Here is a 23,968-nt window from a genome sequence, read left to right as displayed (position 1 = left end):
TTCCAATGTGTTCTTTATTTACCCCCCCCCCCCCTTCAAATGAGTTCAACAAGTAGGTTTGGAAAGTTTTGATCTTTAAAGCGATCTCATCAATTCATTAAGGCAAAGGTTTTATCCTAACATTTGTAATGTCTTAACAAAAAAGAATGGAACAGTGAATTCAAGGTCACGTTCAAAACATCATTGATGTCAAAATTAGAACACGCACATCCAAACTGTTGGGGCAGAAGACAGCGGAAATGAAAAATAGAGTCGACACACTAGCAACTAACTCCTAAAACATGGTGTGGTCGCCACAATGTAAATTGCAGTGTTTCTGGAGCTACATTTGTAGTGTGCGTACCCATATAATTGACCGACCACACTTCACCCATTCTGGTTATTCCTCCTTGATGAGGTTCTTCTTGGCTTTGTCTAACCTGTCCAACACGTCACTGTAGAGACCGGACATCTGTAGGGGGACGACATCAACCAGACAAGTCACATGATACTGGTCATAGATTGTGCATGATACTACTGATGGTTCATACATTATGCAACACCCTACCAGTCCAAGTGCAGATGGCCAGGTCAGACATTAAGTATTCTTTTCTTTTACATTTTTAAACGATTGTTACCGTACTATTTTTCTTTTGTATCTCTCTACTCTTGCTTGCATCTGTGTGTCATACCTACTGCAGTGCTGCTATGACACCTGAATTTCCCTCAGGATCCGTCTATTCCAACACTAATACAAGCAAAGCGTCGGTCTACACAGCTACGCCGTTTTGTATTTCAAAATAGGACATCTGTGTCTGCGTGCCGAGGCCCTCTCTCATATTTGCCTATCTAGAGGGATGAGTCACCCACTGCCACGCTTCACTGATGCCACCTCTCCCGGCCCACTTCGTTCACCCCTTCCCGCCCACTCCACCTGCCCCCATCTCTTACCTGTGTCTGGTAGCTCTCCTGCAGGGAGCCAAGGTGGCGGAGGAAGCTCATGCCCAGGCCACACCACTTCTCAGCCTCGGGGTACTGGGCCAAGCTGTACAGCAAGATCCCTGTGTTCCAGGCTCGAGTCAGTAACCACAAGATCTCCAGCTCCGGGAAGCCCTCGGGCTACAGGGACAAAGCAAGGGATGAGAAAGTCAAGAGAGAACCACTTCCTGGAGAGACACCGGGAGAACTCCCTCTGAGCCGTGTGTGTGTGTGGATGGATTTGAGATGTCACCTGCATGTGCACATGAAATAAAGCAAAAATAAAATCTCCTGACTGAAAATGTAAGGATGATGTTTAGTATTATCATTCTGAACCTATGTTGCTGCTGTTCTACATACAGCCAACTACTGGAAGAAATCACAGGCTGAGGCTTTAAACTTTGCTTTTATGACATTTCTGAGACCATTCATATTCACGGAAGATGCTTCTAAAGTTGCATTCTATTGCTAGTTTGACCACTTTAAATACTCTCATATACTGCCAATCCCGAGATATCTCGGGACATTAAATCCACCCGTTACCTGCGTATCCCGAGATATCTCGGGATCGTCTTTTTATGTGGTTTGATAACGAAAAAAAAATGTTTTGGTACCATCCTTGATTTTTTTTTTCCCCATGACGCTTCCGACCCATCCTATGAGAAAATTTCCGACAACCGTTTCCGGTTCGTTTTTTATCTTGAAAAAACAGTTTTTCCCTGGTTTTGGCTAAAGATCATGGTTTTCACACGGTTTAAAAAACGAATGGTAAGCTCCGGTTGTATTTTCTTTTCTTTGATCGACGAACGGTTATCCTTTTTGTGTTTAAAAACGATCTGATAGCCGATCGGAGGCTAAGCTAATCTAAGATGGCCGGTGGGGAAACGTCACAGCCACGTCACAGCCAAACAGATATGACGTTTGCAGCCTCTTTTGGCCGCTGATACCACAGAAGAAGAAAAAGAAAAAAAAGTAAACATTATGAGGGCTCGTACGTCCGTCGTTGCTGTTTATAAACACCATCCGATCGCGGATTTTAATGGATATAATTTTTTTGTGAACGGTTCAAAAGGCTATAAAACTCAAAAACGCTGGCAGTGGGTGAGTACCTTATGAATAAACTCTGGCAGGGAATGTGTTGTTAATATAACTTATGACCGAAAATAGCCGATCTACAAGCAGCGCGACGTGTTGTGAGTTTGTAGTACTGCTATTTTCGCTGTGCGACATGCTTTCATAGATAGAAGACATGCTGGCTTCTATGGAATCCAAATGACTGAAATCAGACATGGCGATTGAGAACTTAAATCCATGTGTGCATGGAGAGCTTTCAAATATCCAAAGAGGCAAAGGCTGCCTATGCTACAAAGAACAGAGTACATACATTGAGCTGTACCCTTCAAAGTAATCTTCCCCAGGTGATGAGTGTTTGCTCTAGTGTCCCTGCTAGCCCCTACGGAACCTCTCCCTCCGCTGTACGCTGTATAGCTCCGAGATGAGGTCCCTCGTTAGTTACTGCCGTCTGTTTTCGAAATGGTCGCACGTCGTCCACTTTACATGTTTCTTACCCCTTTCTGCACATCGTATCCAAAAAGTAAAGCATTTCCGCCACTCTCTCAGATGTTTGAAGTTTTAACGCGCCATAAAAGCTATCCAACGGGTTGAAGAAAGTATTTAATTTGCCTCGGTTTTCATCCGGTTCCATAATATTTTGCATTAGAAGATGCAATTCAACATTTGACCAGTAGGGTCATCAGTAATGTTATCTCTACGGGCGCAACTCTTGCGCAATGTCTTAAAAAACATGTAACCGGATGAAAACCGAGGAAAATTAAATACTTTCTTCAACCCGTTGGATGGCTTTTATGGCGCGTTAAAACTTCAAACATCTGAGAGAGTGGCGGAAATGCTTTACTTTTTGGATACGATGTGCAGAAAGGGGTAAGAAACATGTAAAGTGGACGACGTGCGACCATTTCGAAAACAGACGGCAGTAACTAACGAGGAACCTCATCTCGGAGCTATACAGCGGAGGGAGAGGTTCCGTCGGAGCTAGTGTCCCTGCCATTTGGCAGAAGAAATGCTAGACATTTTCACCTGTTAAGTGACTCAGTTGGGATTTCATATTATTATGGATGGTTTGAAATATCATCAAATCTCATTTGGACCTTAGCAAACAACAATATCACGGGGCAGGTGAATGGGCTGTGGGTTCACAGTATTATAAAGTATATTTATCCTCCGACCGCAAGCCAAACAGTACTGTGTGTGTGTGTGTGTGTGTGTGTGTGTGTGTGTGTGTGTGTGTGTGTGTGTGTGTGTGTGTGTGTGTGTGTGTATCATGCTGCAGAAACCAATCATTTTCAGATGGCTCTCCTAATTGTATCCCTCAATTGAATTAATTCAAGGTCTGATCGACTGAGCACTAGGCAAAATTCAATTAACCTGTAAGTCCTGTAAATGACTTAGAACTTTTGTATCAGACCTTGGGTGTTAATAATTGTGTGAGACTTGCAAAAATAATACGGTAGCCTCTCCTTTGCCTCTGCTCTACTGTAAATTGACCTTTATTCAAGCTTGGGGTGGGTGGGTGGGGTCTTTAAAGCATCAGCCATAAAATCTGCTGTATCTCAATTGCTTATTTTACAGCATGATGAGATAGTCTTTGATAATTTCGCTTTGATGTAATGCTTTCTTAGCAACCAACAGCTCGATATAAATATGGAAATATGAATTGGCCACAAAGTACTGTAATGCCTCAATAGTCTGAGGGCTCCTTTAAAGCTACAGCTCAGCAGCAGTGTGGTTCAACTGGCTGGAAGGGGATCACGGTGAATGGAGGCATCTGCAATTTCAGGAGCTGCCTCTGAAAGTCAATTGATAAGGAATTAAGCCCTATACTTTGATGTGCAACAGATATAGGGAAAATAGCCGATCTACAAGCTCACAACACATCGCACCACGACATGTTGTGAGCTTGTAGATAGAATATTTTTGGTTAGAAAATAAATAAATAAGGATATGCCATAGGAATGCCTGCAGGGTTAATGCGGTTAAAATAAGCTATGTGTGGAGAACAGCAGCCAGGCAGGCAAATAGTGACCTAGTAGCATTCTGTCACAGGTGCGTGGGGCAGGGTAACAGGCAGAGAGAGCCAGTGTTGTTGGAGTTGACTTAATCTTGCATACCCAGACAACTATTCCACAATCTCCGAATGCCACGAAAATGGCGTCGAAAGTGGGCGGAGTTAACCCCGAACCTTAACTCTGACGTCATGATCCCGTTCCGTACATTGAGTCTGGAACTACACCGGTCTGGAACTACACCTCCCGAAATCTGAGAACGGAAGCTGTCATCCTTTCGTCATTTCCGTTCACGAAGATATATTTTAAAATATCTTTACATTTTATTTTTGAATTTACATTTCTGATAAGCAGCAAGCTATATTATGCTTAGATTATTTTGATATATATTAGGACACATTTGCGTGACCGTAAGGACGATACGGAAGCAGGGAGGAGGCGTCACACATCCGCTTTATCCTCTGATCATTTTCAGAGCTTCCGTCAGTGGCGTGCACAGACATTTTGAGGGGCAGGTGCTCAAGTAAATTATACTTTTTTTGTTTACTTGGTCTGCTCTTTTTTCCCTCTACACCTATACCTCTTTGCCAAAAATAGCCGATCTACAAGCCTTGGCTTGTAGATCTGCTATTTTTGGCTAAAGTTCTCCTCAGAAAAGGGATGCTAGGTTTCGAGTGGTTATGGTAAAAAAGAAAAATCATATCACATAAAGATTTGGCGGACCCCCTGTAGTAACTCTGAGGACCCCCTAGGGGTCCCGGACCCCTGTTGAAGACCCCTGCTGTAAACTGGGGAAAAAAAGTTTTTTTTTTTTTTTTCAAAAGGGCACTTCTGGTCAAGAGGGCAAAGGGCAGGTGCTCTAGCACCACCTAGAGCCTATCTGTGCACGTCCCTGTGAAAGGCAGTGAGAGGCAGTGATTGGTCGGCCTTTGACTCACTGCAGTGGAGATGATAGACAGAGCCTCCTCGTAGTAGCCCCACACCTCGTCCAGCACTCGGGCCTCCACCTCGGACACGCCGTTGGGAAGGGACAGCTGGATCAGACTGTGGATGCACTGGCTGCAATGGAACGTAAAAAAAAAGCAACACACCGACTGAAATATAGACGGCACACACTTGCCCGCCTCTCTCGGCCACAGTCACATCTCCACCGTCTCCAACAACAACTGGCTTCCTGCTGAGGATGGATAAGAAGCGCCACAGGTTCTTATTGTTCAGAGCATTGGTTCTCAAAGTGGGGTCCTTGGGGGGGGGGGGGGGGTCCAGTGGGTGCCAAGCAAAAGTAGTTAAAGGTAGGGTAAGTGATATTTTTTGGTTAAAACAAAACGTATTTTGTTAAAAGGTTAAAGCTCATTGCTACTAGTACTCATTGCTATAGAGTGTTTGTTAAGTAACAGGAGTCTCCCCGTCTCTCCAGCTCTTTAATAAACAGAAAATACATTTTCCGGTAGGTGTCAAAATCTCAGCCAATCAGGAGAAAGTACCCATTTTTAAGCTTCATTTTTATAGTGTTCCAATTCCAATTTTGCCCGCTCATTTCTTAGTGTCATCACTTCCAATTTCACTTGTTTAATCTATATCCTGACTGATTTCTCTGTCCTGATTGGATAACATTGGAAATGAAACTGAAACTGAAACGAAAATGCATTTTCTGTTTTATAAAGAGCTGGAGAGACAAGGAGACTCCTTTTACTGAACAAACACTCTATAGCAATGAGTACTATCAGAATATAGAGCTATTTAACACTTATTTTAACCAAAGAAAATCACTTACCCTACCTTTAACACAGTATCACAGTCATTTTAACCACTTTATCCATTTTATATGTTGGTTATTCAAAGCTTGTATATTTGCTATTTAAATAAAATTTGGAAAAATATCGAAAATGTTTGGAAACAGTTTTTACAAAACTCTTCTCTTTCGGCGGTCCCTGGTACAAAACATTTTCAGATGAGGGGTCCGCGGCAAAATACAAACAGTTTGAGAAGCACTGGTTCAGAGTACTGATATACTTTTGTACCTGAGGTGGGCCAGGTCAGCCTGTGGTTGTTTCTTGTGCAGAGACACAGCGATCCTCAAGGCTTTCTTACACAACTGGGGGAAGTGGGCAGGAGGTTCCATGGCTAGGGCTACACAAGCAAATAAACATATATACATAATACTGTATATCATTGCTGGCAGACAGAAACCTTGTTTCTCCATTTTTTAACTTTTTGTGTTTTTTCGTAAATGAATGTATATGTATGTATGTATGTATGTATGTATGTGTATATATATATATATACATAGTGGGTATGATAAGCAAAGAATGTGTTCCTTTACCTGCAATGGTTTCTAACACCTTGCTTTCGACCTTTTCAAGCTCCAGGACAGATTCCAACACTGTCTCAACCTTGGGATCATTCAGTTTGGCACGAGCCTCAAACTCATATAAGAACAGCAAGGTGTCTGTTGGGTCCTTGGAGAAGTTCCCTGCAAGTAGGTGACATATAATGATGATAATACTTTATTGTCCATTCACATGGAAATCAATTTTGCATCAGGTGCTCCAACAACGATTAGAAATGAGAGAAACTCCTATGACAAGCATAAACAACTAGACAGTACAATATGTATCCAAATATATATATAAATAAGAACTATATAATAATAATAATAATAATATTAAAAATATGTTCAATGTTTTTAACACCACTATTTGTAACAAAATTTGAATGCAAATGTAATTACAGTATACTCTTCTTTGTATAACAATCTTCTGCACAATATTTATCATGACTCGTACTGAAGTGTATTTGGTAGAGAGAGTGTGCAATCAAGAGGGAGGTGTGATGATACCTGAAGCGTTCAGAGTCTTCCAGACCTCCCAACAGAGTTGAATGTGTTCCAGGGCCTGTGTTAGCTGCTCACTCTGTGAATCAGCAGGATGGAGATTGGAGAGAGAGGCACAACAACCACCATTCTGTGTTCATCATTGCCATCTAGTGGCCATTTGCGCCATTCGACTCAACAGACACAAAAAAAACATAAACAACAATGGCAGCACCGTTAACTTGGTTTGTCACACCTGTGATCCCACAGGCCCATTCACCTGCCTTGTGGTTTGGGTGGGAGGAGGAGGGTGTGCTATTGTTTGGGAGAGAGGGGCAGAGGGACTGAGTGAGTGACACACCTGAGCAGAGTGGGGAGACTTTCTGGAGAGCTCCAGAGAGGCAGCGGCAGCCATGAGCAGACACGTTTTCTGGCCCATGAGCGTTGCACGGTCGGGAGGACACAGCTGGGACAGCTGGGAGTTCATAAAGACCATGGACCATTAAAAAAAAGGTAAGATACACAAGTACACACATGCATAAACAGATGAACACATAAACCTGATGTGCATGCATGCATGTGTACGTACAGTATGTGCATGTACTCATCAGGAGTCATTGTGTTACAATATAAAAGTATTTAAGGCACTGTTAAATCCCTGTTGAGGTTTTATTGATCTACAGCAGTGGTTCTCAACCCGTGGGTCGGGACTCCCAAGGGGGTCCCCACATGATTTTGGGGGGGTACCCAGATGACAGCAAAGTGACAATTTAAGGACTTTTAAGACCCTTTTAATACTTTTTTAAAACATTCGCTAAATTGTCAAATTATATAAGAAAGAGGCCAACGTTTTGAAAATAGCCAATCTTGTTGATTGGCTATTTTCAATAGCCGATTGGCTATTTTCAATAGCCAATCTACAAGATTCAATCTACCAATCTACAACACCTTGCATTGCAAGGCGTTGTGAGATCTGCTATTTTCACATATTTTTCTGTGGAACCGAGTCAAACAAAATTGAATGCCTCAACTCCTACATTCCAAATGCTTGTCAGGGTGGGGGGTCCCCAGTTCAAATATGATTATTTTGGGGGGGGTCACGGCCTGAAAATGTTGAGAACCACTGATCTACAGCAATAGAGATCAATTATGTCTGACAAAGATAATAAAGGGTTTTGCCTGGTAAGACAGCACAAAGAAGTCCCTCATTTTGTCAGGACTGCTCTCGCATTGTAGAGCCGAGTTCCAAGCTGACACACACACAAACAAATGAACCGTGGGTGAATTAATTAACTCATGGACAAATAACAGCATTGAATGACTTTTTGGAGAGAAAATGAGTAGCATCCACTGCCAGAGTGACATCAGCGACAGATACAAAGGAGTGAGTCAACCTCTGTACCAATTTTCCTGAACCAGTTGGCTTCCTCCGCTCGCTGCTCAATAGTCATCATGCAAGGGCTGGGGCTGCACTGAGCTATTTTCTGCAGAGCTGCATTGACAGTAAACAACATGCACTGCAATGAAGACACCCAGAAGAAAACAAAAACTGGACATGCACTACGCTATCTAAAACCAGTGGTGGACAAAGTACTCAACTCCAGTGCTTGAGTCAAAGTATAGATACTGGTTAAGTATTACTCGAAAGTTGTTCTGTAAAATGTGTACTTGAGTTAAAGTGCTGAAGTACTTGCTTTTAAACATACTTATTATTAAGTATTCAAAAGTACATATACTCTTGTAAAGTACAGATACTCAAAAAAGAGATCGTAAGTACAGTACTCGTAATGTACTTTGGTATTGTCCACCACTGTTTAAAACTGGACGCATACAACACTCACCCATTTTCAGGTATGACTGCAGATCGTCCAGATAAGCATTACTACAGTATATGAAGGAGAAATATGATTTTATGTCAGTGTATTATATATTTTTTTAAATGCAAACTATTACATAGGGATGGGAGTTGCAGCTGCTGCTCTTTGGCCCTTACCTCTTCTCGGCACTTCCTTTTTCTATTGTGGAGAGCACAAGTCGCACCAAACACCTACAAATAAAAAGGATGAATGAAGAGTGTGACGGTGACCTCCTTTCTTTCACCTACTAACTGTACTGTACAGAGAGGCCCACTTTCACTGGGGAAACCAGGGAATATATATAGGTCAGTGGACCAGAGAGGAAACCTCCAAACTCTCTATTGATAGTCTGTTGCAGACTTAGTTGCAGAGTATTAGGATGATACATTATGTTCCTGTTCTTACAGACCTGAGGGCCGTCAGGACCTGAGCATCGTCCTTGGAATTTTCACTCAAAATCTCCAGGGCCTTCATGGCCGTGTCCTCCTGTTCATTCTAGCAGAGGGGAAACCATGCATCATCGTCATCCTCCATCATCGTCATCACAGGTAAGCACGACACACTCACACAGGTATGAACCAATCATGACTTGACATTTTCCAGATTTCCACAAATTGTCCTGTCTTGACTGAATTTTACAATTGCATATCCCGATAAATCTCCATCACAAGAAATGTCACGTCCTTATTGTGTAAAAGGACGGTGATGGTACATGCGTATAATTTTTCCATCATATGTCAAGAGGATTCTATTCTCGACAAAAAATGTTTCCTACCTCCAAAGCAATCTGTGCAGCCAAGCTGAGAAGATTGGAGGCTGCGTTCTCAGACACCAGCAGTTTGTCCTCACTGGACACAGGATCCTTGAACAGAAGCCCCATGGCTGTCACTGCCTCTGCAGCTGGTGCAAACAAAAACCCAATCTCATTAAACAAAGTACTGAAATTCTAGCTAAGCTCATTTGTATACACGGCACATGGGCATTTATGAATAATAGACAAGCATAGCTGTGATTCTTTACCTTTCTCTGTATTGTTCTCTTGGACTGCAATCTTGTAAACACTGAACTGGGTGAAAATGCTGTTGGGGTCACATCTCTCTGCCTCCTTGATCGCTTCTTTGGCCTGTTCATCACAAGTACACATACTTTACTGTACTGTACATGCAAGGTGCCTATTTGCATTATGTCTGTACACATATCACAAAATGTATAGTACTACAAACTGATATCAGGACAGCTCTTTTTTCATAGTTCATCAGACAGACAAATCATGTAATAAAGGCAAAATATTTGATTTATATGAAGATGGATTACATTTTTGCTGTTTTTCATCACTCCTAGCTAAGTGTAAACAGATGGCCAACATGAGAGCAGGGAGGGAATGATCAACTACCGAACCACCCGCAGAGCTAAAGTGAAACATAGCCAACAGGTGAATGCTGGGTGATTTCTGGGACAAAAACAATCTGATGGGGCAAAGGTGGCAGTAAATAGAATGAGTGTGAGCTTACAGTAGCACCTAAATAAACTGCCCTAATAATGTCATTGCACATCTAACACATCTCCTGACTCAGTGAGGAGGTGTTTACTCGAGCTGTCTGTTGAACTTGCTCATCGGCTTGCTTTATTATTAGATTCTATAAGCAATTTTCAAACTTTCTAAGATTTCATGTAATTTCTCATCATTTTCACTTTCCTTTTCATGGATATGATCTCTAACAATTAGCATTGTGTACAGGTGTTTCACTTAGTGAAACACCTGTATACACACCAATATCTCCCTTAGCCAGGAGTGTTTCCCCTTTGGATGAGTGGTAGATGTGGTTTGGTTTACTATAATGGAGACTTGGGTTCAAATCCAGCCGGTTACAATTGCCTCACCTTTTCCACTTGCTGCAGGTGCAGGAGACAGGAGGCTCTGTTCCTCTGCAGCTTGGCCAGATTTGGATCCATCTGCCCTGCCTTGTAGAAACTCATCGAGTAGTTGTACCACTGCAGAGCCTCTGAGTAGTTCTTAGCCTGGGAAGGCAGAGAGACGTTATGTAATATACGCACTAGAATAGAACCGACGAGTTAAAATAGACAAGTGAAAGGGACTGAGCGTTCTGTCTACCTCAAAGTGTTTGGAGGCTTTGTCCCACAGCAGGAGGTGCAGCCTTGTAAGGGCCTCAGGAGTCAGCTGTTTGCCGGTGTAGTGGCCTGAGCATGGAAACACTGGTAACAAGAGCACTGCATACGGATGCATAACACAGCCCTCAACTGTGGTAACAATGACTTTGACCTTGGGTGCAGAATGCTGAAACACGAACTCGTTCAAGTTTTCTTGGTTACTGAAGCCCTTGTATATAGTTTCAGAATGCTGAAACACAAACTCGTTCAAGTTTTCTTGGTTCTTGTATATAGTTTCATTCAAATGGGACCTCAAATGAAGGTGGTGATGGCAAGTGTTAACAGACTAATGAATAATGCCAATTACTAATGCAGGATTAATGCCATAATATGATTAATACTAATGTAATGGCTCTTGCCTGTATTAAAGTAACAATTAGTGTTGTAATGTCCTTTTTTTAAATTAAGTTTAAAAGCATGTCCGCCAAGACTCGAGTGTGACATGAGGTACCGGTGATGACATCCTCAATCTTCTGTTTGCCCAGCAGCTCTTTGCCTCTCTGCAGCAGCAGCTCAATGTGCAGAACCAAGGCCTTGGCCAGCTCAGGGGATGACTCAAAGTGCTGAGACACACGTCTCAGATAGTCAAATGCCAGCGTCTCTCTGGAAATATCAACATTCTTATTATTCTCGACAGAATCTCTACAATGGTTGAGGCATGTTCAAATGAGGTGTGTGTGCATGTGTGTAGGTTTGTGTGTGTGACTGCCTGCCTTTCTACAAGCAGTGAAATTCAAGTAGAATTTAAGATGGCTAGGTGTTTCTACCTGTCTTCAGACAGGAGCAGTTTGACGGTGCTCAGACACACTTCAAGAGGGACATCAGCATCCAGCATCTCATAAACTCCTGAAAGTAAATTGGCTTTAATTATCTGCTTTGCCGTGTGTGTGTGTGTGTGTGTGTGTGTGTGTGTGTGTGTGTGTGTGTGTGTGTGTGTGTGTGTGTGTGTGTGTGTGTGCACGTGTGTGTGTCAAGTAATGTCTCTGGATAGCTTGGTATAATTGCTAACCTGCTCTGATGTGATCATCTGAGGCCCCACACCTCAGCAGGATTCTGACCCTCAGGTACAGCCCAGAGGGATTCATACACTCCTGTCAAATTGCAGTGTAACCATTGGACATGTATTGTAATTTGAGTAATTGCTATTTGTACACACATGGAAATTATCACCCAGGAAAATGACTGCTTGTGCCCCACCTTATTAGCCAGGCTCACGGCATTGAGAGCTTTCTCCTGAAACCGCTGGCAGTCCCACTCGAAATACACTGTTGCTAGGAGTCTCAAGACCTTGGCCTCACATGAAAGCAGTTATGAGTTAGGAAAAATTATGCATTTATTCAGCTTTACACTAGATGTAGTTTTGCAATACTTAAGTGTGTGTCCTCTTACTTGAACTTCAGCACCAGCAGAGTATCTCTTGTACATCTTCCCAATGTCATAGCTCTGGCTGATAAAGAAAGCAGTTTGTATAAGAACTTAATATGCAGCGCCGTTATATCGTTCATTCATTTTCCATGAAAGTCAAACATTGCAACCTACTGTATTTACCTCAACCAAAATGAGCTGTCCTCAAACTTTTTCAAGTTGTACTGGTCTACGCCGAAGTTATAGCACATGAGAGAGAGGTAGCCAGTCTATAAAATACAGACGAAAAAGAAGAAACAGAAAAGGAAAAACAAGAAGTAAAATATTGCAAACAAATTAAAACTTCATCAAAGAAATATAGCAGTTATCAGTTAATGTTTTGACCTCTTTGGGAAGACGCTGCAACATGTCTTTACAGCGCTGCATACAGGCCACAGCCTCCTGTTGCTTCCCTTGACTTATGGCCTGCAAAGAGGAGTAAACTTTGAGCTACTTACACAATAACATCAATCAGCACACTTCTATATTAGACGACTTCTTCATTATTTAATTCACAACTCAATTTTTAGCTCTCACACATTGTCACGCTGCCTGCGTGCGTCTGTGAAAATATCACGTGGAGCTGCCAAATATCTCAAGAACAAATGTTCACGTGTTAGTAGGTGTTGTACGTTACATCCGCCAGAGCTCACCGATTCTGCCTGGTAGGAGAGAACTCTGAGCAGATCCTTCTCCACGTCGCCTTTGGACATATTGGTGTCGGCTCCTCCGTCACCTCTGGATATCAGCCGGCTATATAGCGTTTCCAGGTTCTGATGGGGATCATTTATTCATTTTATGTGTGCTTTATACTTCAGACTTAAACTTATACAATACTTAAACCACTTTTGACCGGGGTCGGTAGAGGACAGCGTAGAGTAGAGGACAGAGTACAGCAACGTGCAATGGGCCTGGTCTTCAAGATACTCAAGGGACCAGTGGCCATGTACCTGTCAGACCTGTCAAGTGGTTAAATTCAAATTTACCTTGACGGCCAGACTCAAGAAGTTGTCGGCTATCAGAGGCTTCTTACAGTCCAGCCAGGTTCTTCCTGTCTTGCTGGCCATCTGTACAGAATTGGACAAAAGTCACAAATTGCAAGGCCATATTATTCAGACATGAGTTTTATCCAGTGATGGAAAGTAACTAAGTACATGTACTCAAGTACTGTACATACTGTAAGTTAATTTTTGAGGTATTTTTTACTTTACTGGAGTATTTCAATTTTTAAAACTTTTACTTGTACTCCACCATATCTCAGAGGCAAAAATTTTACTTTTTACTCCACCACAATTATTTGACAGCTTTAGTTACTAGTCACTTTGCAGATTTAGAATATTATCACAAATATATATATATATATACGGTATATATTATATATAATATATTGAAAATAGCCGAGCTACAAGCTCACAATGCGTCGACTCGCGATGCGATGCAGTGTGACCTTCTAGAACTGCTATTTTCAAAAGATTTTTTAAACACTTGTGAAATATGACATTCTGCACAATGAGTACATTGCAGTATTGATACCACCACTGGTTTTATCCATCTGAAATGGTTAAATGTATCAGTTGCACAACATACCAAGATCTGCTTGCGGATAACGCCCTCTGTTGGATTCTCAGTCTCACAGCAGTGCAGCAGACTACATGCCACATGACGCACTGACAAGAGATTGAGAGACAGACTCTAAATTTGATGCGACACAACCCTGACCACCTTGTACTGGTACTGTACATAGTGTCAACATTTTAAATAAATTGTGTTGTGGTTATGCATATTCCTGTCAGAACACTATAAGATAAACTTACCTTGGGCTTTCTGATTTTCACTTATGAATGTGCCCACACGCTTAGTAACAGCCCAGTTCCAAAGCTGGATGGCACACTCCTCAAGCTGCAATATATATAGATATATAATGGACGTTCTGCCACAGTACACCACTTATAGGCTGTCATACATAATGTTACAAACATATCAGAGCTTTTCTTTCATACCTGGACTAAACCAAACATTCACACCTGGGAATGACACTAACTAAGGCCAGGCTGACAGTGGGTCTTTTAAAGAAAAAGTATGACAATAATATTATTATAATAATTACAACTACAATGATTAAACAGAACCAATCTTTCCCTTTGCAATTTGTATTCAAAATAGATAGATGTTTTGGTTTAGAAGGTTATAGAGCTGATTTACAGCTGGAGTACATAGGTTTGTGCGCAACCTTTTTTCTTAATCAGTACATACCTCAAGACACACTTGCACTTATTAGACTAGTACCTGTGGATCCAGTGGCTTTGGGAAATCTTCAATGGCAGAGATTTCTGAGAAAAGCTTCCCTATCACCTCATCGTGACAGACCTGCTGTTCCTGGAGCAGGTTTTTTGTGAGGCCTGGGTGTGATTAAAAAGAAAGTTTCTGTTTACTGCAATTAATTGACCATTATGTCAGCGGTAAAGAAGTCTTTGTGTCGCCCTCTTCTGGTTGTCTTTAATAATCCGTGACAGTGGCATTTTTGTCAACATTATTGATAGTTGGCCCAAATCTACTGTATTTAGTAAGATAACAGTACTTGATTGTTGATAATGATATTTACCTTTTTCTTTGGCTATTTTAACCCATTCAATCTCGCATCTCGTGTAATTTTAGATTTCTTTGGCTATTCAAAAATAGCAGATATACAAGCTCATAGAGTGGCGCGCTATGAGGTTGTAGATCTGTTTTTCTTTTTTAATCGTTACAAATTTTGCATATCTTTAAATACATATTTTTCAAAGTGAACATTTGTGAATTGTTTTGTTCCAGGGACCCCAGAAGCAAATATTTGAGTTACAAATGTTCGCTTTAAAAATATATTTATTCAAAGATTTGCACAATGTTCCGATTTTTTCTAAAAATAGCATATCTACAAGCTCATGTCGATTAGCGCCATGAGCTTGTATATCTGCTATTTTTGAATAGCCATAGAAATCCAAAAATGACACACGTGCTGCGTTACCGGTCTTAATGGGTCAACATATACCATTCTATTGTATTTTATTTCATTGTCATCCACACTGTCGAGAAGCTTGTACAATAATTCCACTGCCCACAATGCTGCTTTCAGCAACTGTATTTTACAGTGCTGTGTGTGACATTAAAGTCCTTGAACCTTGAACAATTCATACCTACTGTAGCTATATCCGTTCACATTGACTGACTTTTTTTACTGACTTTCTGATTTTAATGACCATGAAATCTGTCTGAGGGAGGCCAGCGCTAGAGGTCAGACATAGACTGACTCGCAGTCCCTCAAGGAGTCGTTCTAGAAAAAGGCTTTTTGTCCAGACTCCAGAGTCTACATGAACATTGTCCAACTCAGCAGTGGTGTAAAGTAACTAAGTACATTTACTCAAGTATAGGCTACTGTAAGTACTTACTGGAGTATTTACAATTTCTGTACTTTTCTACTACATTACAGCTCAGAGGCAAATATTATACTTTTACTCCACTACAATTATTTGAAAACATTAGTTACTAGTTACTTTGTAGATTTTGAATTACCGCCCTATATACATTTTGGCCATTTGAAAATAGCCGATCTACAATCTCACAATGAATCGTGATGCGACGCATTGTGAGCTTGTAGATCTGCTATTTTCAAAAGATTTTTACACATTTTTATTTGAAAACTTATTGCATAATGAGTACTTTCTACTTTTGGTACTTTCAAGCACATTTTGATACCAATACTTTTGTACTTTTACTGAAGTAAATTTAGAATTCCAGCCTTTTACTTGTATTTACTTGTAGAGTATTTCTACATTGCAGTATTGATACTTTTACTTAAGTAAAACATGTGAGCACTTTTTCCATCACTGCAACTCAGTGCGTAATCTACTCTGTGGACAGAAATTGCAATAACAGAGGTAAGACTGTTAAACAGCAATTAACATTAACTTTCACTACATCTATGGATTTTTAAACCCCCAAACCCTGGACCATGGGATTTACACACACATGTGGAAATCATACATCTGTAACCAAAGACCACCATTCACAGGCCCTGTTAGAAGAAGAAGAAGAAGGGGGGAAAAAATCACATTTGGCTTTTAAAACAATAACAAATTACTGGTGAATACGCCTTTGGGCTCGTCTGAGGACGACCTAGAGGAGAGACATCAGCCATGGACACAAAAAAAAGAAGTTATTTTCTGGCCTACACCCAAGTTGAAGCTATAACTTAATACTTCTTCACTAAGACAAATAGACAATGGGCCTACAGTATGTATATTATATACATTCAGTGGTGGAAGAAGTACTCAGATATTTTACTTGAGTACAAGTAGCAATACCACAATATAAAAATACTATGTTACAAGTGAAAGGCCCGTGTTCAAAATGGCACTTGAGTAAAAGTACAAAAGTATTGGCATCAAAATATAAAAATGTTTGAAAATGGCAGTAGAGCTGCTATTTTCAAACAGCCTATGTATAAAATAGGGCTGACATGGTTAATGTATGTTTCATAATATAGTAATTTATATCTGCAAAGTAACTAGTAACTAAAGTTTTAAAATAATTGTAGTGGAGTTAAAGTCTACAATATTTGCCTGTGAGATGTAGCTAATGGAGTAGAAGTAAAAGTATAACAAACTGGAAAAACTCCAGTAAAGTAAAAAGAAAATACCTCAAAATTGTACTCAAGTACAGTACTTGAGTAAATGTACTTAGTTACTTTCCACCACTGATTATAAGACATTTATCATTATTAAATATTAAGTATCGTCCAGAGCAGTCACAGGACATTGGCTAGCTAGTGTTAGCTGTCACGTTAAGCTAGGTTACCTCAGTTGGTCAGAAAAGTTGTCAATATACGTTAAGATATACAAATACAAGTAATGTAAACACCTTTACATTACAGTCAATCTGTCACTGGTTGAGAAAACAAGCCAAGTGAACGCTATTTCCAAGGAGAACTACATACATTTCACATTTGAGACGAAGTTCTCCATGTTTCTTCTTGTTTCCTGACCAAGGTGCAGCTCATTAGGACTGACAGCTGTCAGAATCGCTCGTGCCGATGATGTTGGCGCTCAAAGGGACAAGTACAGTATGGTCACGTGACGTCAGATGCTACAGGGCTCCGTAGTGGACAGGGCACCAGTGTTGCCAAGTATGCTTATTATAAGCTACTTTAGGCTTGTTTTTCTGTAAAGTCGCTTGTTTCCAAAGTACAGTTGCTTATTTGGGCTTGCTAATGCTGTTAAAACCAGTGTTTCTCAAACATTTTCATGTGAAGTAGGTTCCCCCAAATGAATATGTAGGCTATTTGGCCACGGGCCGTCGGACCCCCATCTGAAAATATTTTGTGCCCCATACAACATTTGCTTAGTTAAAATGTTAAGAAAAATAAAAAATATTCCAAATAAATCTTATATCACCAAGATTTTTGGAAAATGGCAGATCTACAAGCTCACAGCAATCACAACCAGCCCATTATATTATACCTCTATGATCACAATGTGACACATTGCTGAGCTTGTAGATAGGTTATTATTTTCAAATACTCGATGTATAGGGTAAAACTGATTTTGATGCTAACACATTTATTTTATTTTATAATGTCATCATGTGGCATAGTTGCTTCTTTTCGGCTTGTTTTGTAGACCTGGCTGCTTGTTTTTCTTGCAAGATGTGGCAACACTGGTGGACTCGGAAGTACATGATGGTGATGAGTGATGATGACACTGTCTGCTCAGTGGCTGACTGGCTCTCAAACTTGTATTTATTTATTTCAAGGCCCCCCATAACTCTCAGAGTTATAGCCCTGTGAGGGTCCACTTGAAACGCCCTCGAGGAACCCTGAGGGTCCCCCAACCCCACTTTGAGAACCACTTCCTTAAATCATTGATTTGGGTGGAGAAACACAGTGCTTTAACTTAAATTCATGTTGAGTTTCTAGAACACAGGACATTTTGGCGTGGCACTAGATGAAAGGCCATGGAGGTTCATCCTCTCCAGTGTGCACCAAGGTGCACAGAAAGTTCAGTGGCAATCCAGCCAGTAGTTTTTGAGATATTTTGTTTGGGAACAAAGTGTTGGATGGACTGACCAAAATTCCAGTCCCCATAGCCCTGTCGCTCGCAGGCCTTTTTAATGTGGAACAAGCCAGTCAATCAGGGAGTGTATGTTGTAACCGTTGTATTGGACATGACATGTAGAGCTTCCTTCAGTCCATTTGTTAAGCCTTATAGGGTTCCCAAACTTTTTCTCTGGAGACCCAAAACATACATTTGGTGTCTCCCTGGGACTCGAACTTAGAAAGATACATTATGAACAGAATTAACCACTTATAAGCCCTATTTAATAGCCGATCTATAAGCTCACAATGTGTCATGATGCGATGCATTGTGAGCTTGTAGATCTTATTTTCTCTATTTCTTAAGTTTTTCACATAACTGGATTTTTTTCTGAAATTTGATATTTACTCGTCGTGACCCAAAAATGGGTCCAAACCCATTATTATATGTTCTTTTTAACTCTATGGTCCAATCCCATGCATTGTTTGGGAAACACTGGTCCCTATTCTAATCTGGGCATGTCATAATAGGCAAACGTTCGGTACAAATAGCAGATCTACAAGTTCACAGTTGTGACACACTGTGAGCTAGTAGGTTATTGTCGGCGACGATATTTGGTGTACAGGGAAAAGATTAGGGGGCCAAAGACCCATAGGGGGACCCCAACAAAGTTTGGGTTTAAGCAGCAGGTACATAGGGACGATACAGAATTTTGCGTATCACGTATCATAGGCTGACAGCAAGTCCCAGGTTCAACTGCCGGGCCCGGCGGACCTTTTCTGCATATCACTCCCCAACTCTCTCTCCCCGTCTCCTGACTCTCTACACTGTGAACTATCAATAAAGGCAAGAAAATCCTGAACATGTTTAACTTCAAGAAAGAAAGAAATGCTGTAGCTGCCCAAAGAATGTTTCTGTATTGGAAAAAATTGTTATGCTAATGGTCTGGCTCACAAATCCTGCTTCATGGACCAACAACTGTAACATGAAATGATTTTCCAGAGCCTCGGTATGACAAAGGCTTTGAAAGTGAAGTATCGCTCATACTCAACGTTCACTAGAATCATTTGTTCACCAGGACAGGCAGGGTAAGAAGCAGCACCCCCCCTTTCTCTGCTGAGCAAAGTCTTTGTTGCTACTAGTTGTGGTTCTTTTTCTTTTTCTTTTTATTGTTGGGTCAAAGGAAAGAGTGCAAGCTTTGTGTGTGTGTGTGTGTGTGTGTGTGTGTGTGTGTGTGTGTGTGTGTGTGTGTGTGTGTGTGTGTGTGTGTGTGTGTGTGTGTGTGTGTGTGTGTGTGTGTGTGTGTGTGTGTGTAGTAGTGGTCTGTCCCGCTTATATTGTGTTTTGAACTCCAGATTCTAAAATAACGTGTCTTAAAAATCCGCCCCTCTCAGTTTGCCGCTTCCAGCAATTGTTCCGACAGGAGACTTATCTGCTGCCCTCTTGGCCCAAAGGGAATGTGTCTTTCTATGAAAGCTTATCATATACACCAAAAGGGCAGTCATAATAGGTGAAATACAGCATTCCATCAAACTTTTTTTTCTTGTGTGCAGGCTAGTTCTTCAACCTCAAGATGAGACTGAGGCTATGTGATATACCTTTGTGTCAATATTTAGACTTGATAGCCCTGTGTCATAAGGACAGTTTTCGCTATGAAATTTGTTTTTAGTCGTATTGTAGTACCAACCAACCAAAAATTACGAGGCGACATAATCATGTTGCAAAGAATATTGGCACCAATTCAACTCCTTCCATAAAACCAGTTAGAGTTCCTTTACCAAATCCACAGTATAAAGAGAGTGCACCATAAGTACCGTTGAATTGCATCGCACATTGATGGTTACATTCTCCACAATCTGTTCCACATCATTTATTTACTCACTGAAATAACCTGTCTTTAAATGAAACCCTGTAGCCGTTATTCGGTTCTTAAGTCTGACGTAATTTTGTAGTCCGACGTCGCGTCCGGGTCCAAAAGGCACCAGCGCCGTCCACTCTTCATTGTAAACAACATGTTGGAACCCGTAAATCTTTTTACAATAACCTCCTTTTTCAGAAATGAACCATTGAGGGTTAATAAGGGTCTTAATGCTAATATCATAGAAGTACAAAGTATTTATTTATTATTATGATTTAACATTATTATTATTAACATTAAAACACTTGGACCCGGAAGTTATTCTAGCGGGGCGCAACGTCACGTCTGAACAATCGAATTCTCATGTGATGTTAAGCCGCTGTCATTGGGAGGTACTTTTCACCTCTTTTATACAAACAAAATGTTGTTTGTGTTCATTGTATTATTAGTTGTTTTATACACGTTAACCAGTAGTTTCAAATTTCCATTTTGAATCCTTTCTCGCCCAAGAATTTAAGAACAACATGTCTGAATCATTTTCCATCTTGACAAACCATAAAATTGAATCGTCTTGTTTTGCATTTCTCCCTCTTGTGTTGCTCTTTGCTGTGACAGAGAAATGTAGACAGGCCTCCCAAAATAAATTGCCTATAATTGTAAAACTTTAACACTTTTGCTATGGCTTTTGTCATGAGATTCTGAGCAAATTCCCTAACCAGTATGACTCCCTTGAACTGTGAAAATGATCTGAAAATCACAGAAAACAGCAAGACCTCTCCAATACAAGCATTCCCATGCTGTCATGTCCAATATAAGCTGTTTTTCTCATTTCAGGGAAGAAAGATTGGTCTTCATCACATTTCACAAGTGGCTGCCTGCACTCACCTATCCGTTGTAAAGTAGCCACAAGGGAACACTATATATGTATACCATGTGGCATACTCTAGGCCTACACATCACCAAAATGGTGCCTCCTGACACGAATGGAAAGGTAGGGGCAGGATGGTCTTATTTACAGTAGCCTAATTTGTTGTAATGTTGTAATGATAGAACAGTATACTGTCTACAGCACATCCTCGCACCATGGGGCCACTGCTGGAAGACAAAAGGGGCCCGAGGAGGATTATTTACTCTGATATAAAAAGCTGCGTATATCCTGTTTCTGAAGATGGAAATAAACCCAGCAAATATTTATTCTAAACACTCGTACAGAAACATACTGTGTGTTATCTGATCGTAATGAGTGTGGACATTGTCTCCTTTTTAAACAGCTTCAACATTCCTAAGATAACTGCCACCTTTAACCTAATTGGTTGATTTTATCAAGAGCAAATGTTAAACACAAAGCTCAGCGGGAAAATCAATATCAAAGCTTTGGTTTTCTATCGTTTATCTGCATGTGGCAATGCTAGCCTACAACACAATTACTGACCACAGATGAGAGCAAATTATGTGATATTGATTAAAATATTGTGGCTTTACCCATGCAATTATAATACCATGTTTGCTGGTGAGGGTCCCCAGCAAAATGTGTTAATATAGCGTCACAATCATTTTAACCACTTTAACCCTATTTGATACTTTTGCTATTCAAACATAGCAAATATACTAGCTCATAGTGTGTCACTTCGTGATGCTATGAGCTTAGATCTGCTATTTTTGAAAAATCCCTGGCACAAAATATTTTTGAGATGGGATGTCCGCACTCCGCAGCCAAATACATATCATTTTGGGGGTCCTTGACAACATGGAAAAAGTTTGAGAAGCACTGGCCTAGTAAATGCACACACAGACCTAATCTGCTCCACACAGTAGCCAACAAGCTGGAGAGTTTGTCCTAAAAAGTGACGTCGCGTCCTTCCTGTCTCTATAAAACGTGCCTCCGTCCGCATGGGGCTGCAATAAGTGGTACAGAGGCGAAAGGGAGGAGAATTTGTCCCAGTTCAGTTGCGCACGAAAGGCAACATTCTCTCACTATGAGGGGAGTGGCTGGCTGATCTTGTGTTTTTATATTACATACGGTTTAGTAAATAAAATAGCCTCACAGTGCACTCAACCTTTCGCGTCGGAACTTAATTCAGTGAATTGTACAATTGAAAGACCGAGCGAGGAGAGATCCCGCACCTGCCCTGTTGGATCCACTGGATCCACTCATCTGATCTGCCTCCTTGGAGGAGTTGCTACACATTCAACTTGGGACTCAATCTGCGGGAGAGGAGAGAGCTCCCCTGCGAACCAAACCGCAACATGGGATACGACTCATGCGAGAGAAATGCTGCAGGCTTTTTCATTTACACCTGAGCATTGTGCGGATTAAACAATCATTTTATTTTCCATATATTTTTTTTCGTTTCTTTTTTTCTGATATTTGAAATATCTGAAATATTTATTTCAGATATCTTTACCGCAGCTTTGATTTATTTTAATTTTTCTTTCTTCCATCCTACCAACTGGGACTATATATCAATTACAAACTCATTGGATTTAACTGAAGAAGATGTGGGGTGACAGAATGGCCCCATCCGACTGCCTGAAGTTGGCCGTTGTCCTTTGCTTCACAGGACCTATAAATGGTAACATTTTATTCGTGTTTATCCGCAGCCTACATAAACCTATTAATTAGACTATTTGGCATGAACAGACTAGCCTACCGCATACGAGCTTGTAGTTTATCGGTAGATCTTTTCAAATAAACTCTGAATATAATTTGTTCTCTGGCAAATGTTCTCATTTATCATTAAAATATATATATTTCGTAGAGTAGACTATAGTCCTGTCTACTTACTGGCAACCTAATCATGATTAGAATATAACTTTACTGGTAAAGCATATATAGCTACCCTAAATTCGAGATGTAGCCTACAATATGAGTCTAGTAGTAGTGATGGGTGTAAATAGTCACAGGAACGTCAAAGGAGCCGTCATTAGAGTGCAGATTTCAGCAGAATCAGCGAGCCAACAGGTAGACTTTCATTTGGGTGTGCAGTTATTGCATTGGCCGCTAGAGGTAGCCTCACCCTATAGTAAGCTAATTGGACGTTTAGTTGATATGGATTGTGAAGGGAGATGTATCCTCTGGAGCAGTGGTTCTCAAACTTTATAATTTCAAGGACCACCATAACTCTGAGAGTGTACAAATGGAACCAAATGCACCCTTACGGGTCCATTTGGTTCCATTTGTACACTCAGAGTTACAGACCTATTTGAAACCCCCCCAAGTAACCCTGCGGGTCCCTGGACTTCACCTTGAGAACCACTGCTCTGGAGTGCTTTGAGCTCCACTGCTACTGATTATTAGTAAACTGTATTCTAAGCTTAGGTTTTATATTGCACATTGTGAAGCTGGATATTTAAGTGAGAATTTGGAAATAGTTCACTTAAATTATTCTAAAATATCGGCTGCCTGCATAGTGCATTTGATATTGTGGCTCAGGTTTATTCCTGTTCCTGTTCTCCTGTGAAAGGTGGGTAGGTAAACATCATGACAGTTGTAGGCTACAGCAACTGTCATTGCTTGACAGCTCCATGATGTTGATGTCTCTATAAAAGGTGCTTGTTTGTTCCCCCACATTTAGCCTTGCCTTGATGCACCGCAGAGATAGGCAGATGCCTTCCTCCTCACTATTATGTCCAAACAAAGTGCACATCCAAACAGAGGAAATACTGACATCCCCACCCCCTCCGCCGCCTCCACAACAAACACCTTCAGCCCCTTGTAGCTTTGTCTGCTCTGCTGTGTTTTTGCGTTGATTTCCTTCACT

General features: G+C 40.9%; 2 protein-coding genes across 2 annotated transcripts in view; one reads left to right on the top strand and one right to left on the bottom strand.

Moving 5' to 3' along the window:
* Nucleotides 1-227: 227 nt before the first annotated feature.
* tex11 (testis expressed 11) lies at nucleotides 228-22,395 on the bottom strand (the record flags this gene model as incomplete). Its single annotated transcript, XM_084041768.1, has 29 exons — nucleotides 228-451; nucleotides 931-1,098; nucleotides 4,979-5,099; nucleotides 6,062-6,170; nucleotides 6,364-6,513; nucleotides 6,880-6,952; nucleotides 7,214-7,327; nucleotides 8,032-8,102; nucleotides 8,255-8,344; nucleotides 8,694-8,734; nucleotides 8,846-8,899; nucleotides 9,118-9,203; nucleotides 9,484-9,608; nucleotides 9,729-9,831; nucleotides 10,590-10,727; nucleotides 10,822-10,907; nucleotides 11,329-11,480; nucleotides 11,645-11,723; nucleotides 11,887-11,968; nucleotides 12,075-12,170; nucleotides 12,267-12,324; nucleotides 12,426-12,511; nucleotides 12,627-12,707; nucleotides 12,935-13,054; nucleotides 13,268-13,348; nucleotides 13,869-13,948; nucleotides 14,096-14,180; nucleotides 14,568-14,680; nucleotides 22,332-22,395. 29 exons carry the CDS (start codon nucleotides 22,393-22,395, stop codon nucleotides 380-382), a joined length of 2,778 nt encoding a protein of 925 aa, XP_083897894.1. The 3' UTR covers nucleotides 228-379.
* Nucleotides 22,130-23,968, top strand: part of kdrl (kinase insert domain receptor like) — a 53,164-nt gene continuing 51,325 nt past the window's right edge. Inside the window, exon 1 of the mRNA XM_084041528.1 lies at nucleotides 22,130-22,780. Within this exon, the coding sequence (XP_083897654.1) occupies nucleotides 22,705-22,780 (76 nt within the window). The 5' untranslated portion in view covers nucleotides 22,130-22,704. The remainder of the gene's footprint in view (nucleotides 22,781-23,968) is intronic.

Source organism: Gymnoscopelus microlampas, assembly GCF_963454915.1.
Source record: "Gymnoscopelus microlampas genome assembly, chromosome: 18".
Taxonomy (NCBI): domain Eukaryota; kingdom Metazoa; phylum Chordata; class Actinopteri; order Myctophiformes; family Myctophidae; genus Gymnoscopelus; species Gymnoscopelus microlampas.
The sequence above is the reverse complement of the archived record's forward strand: the minus strand, read 5'-3'. Positions and strand labels throughout refer to the sequence as shown.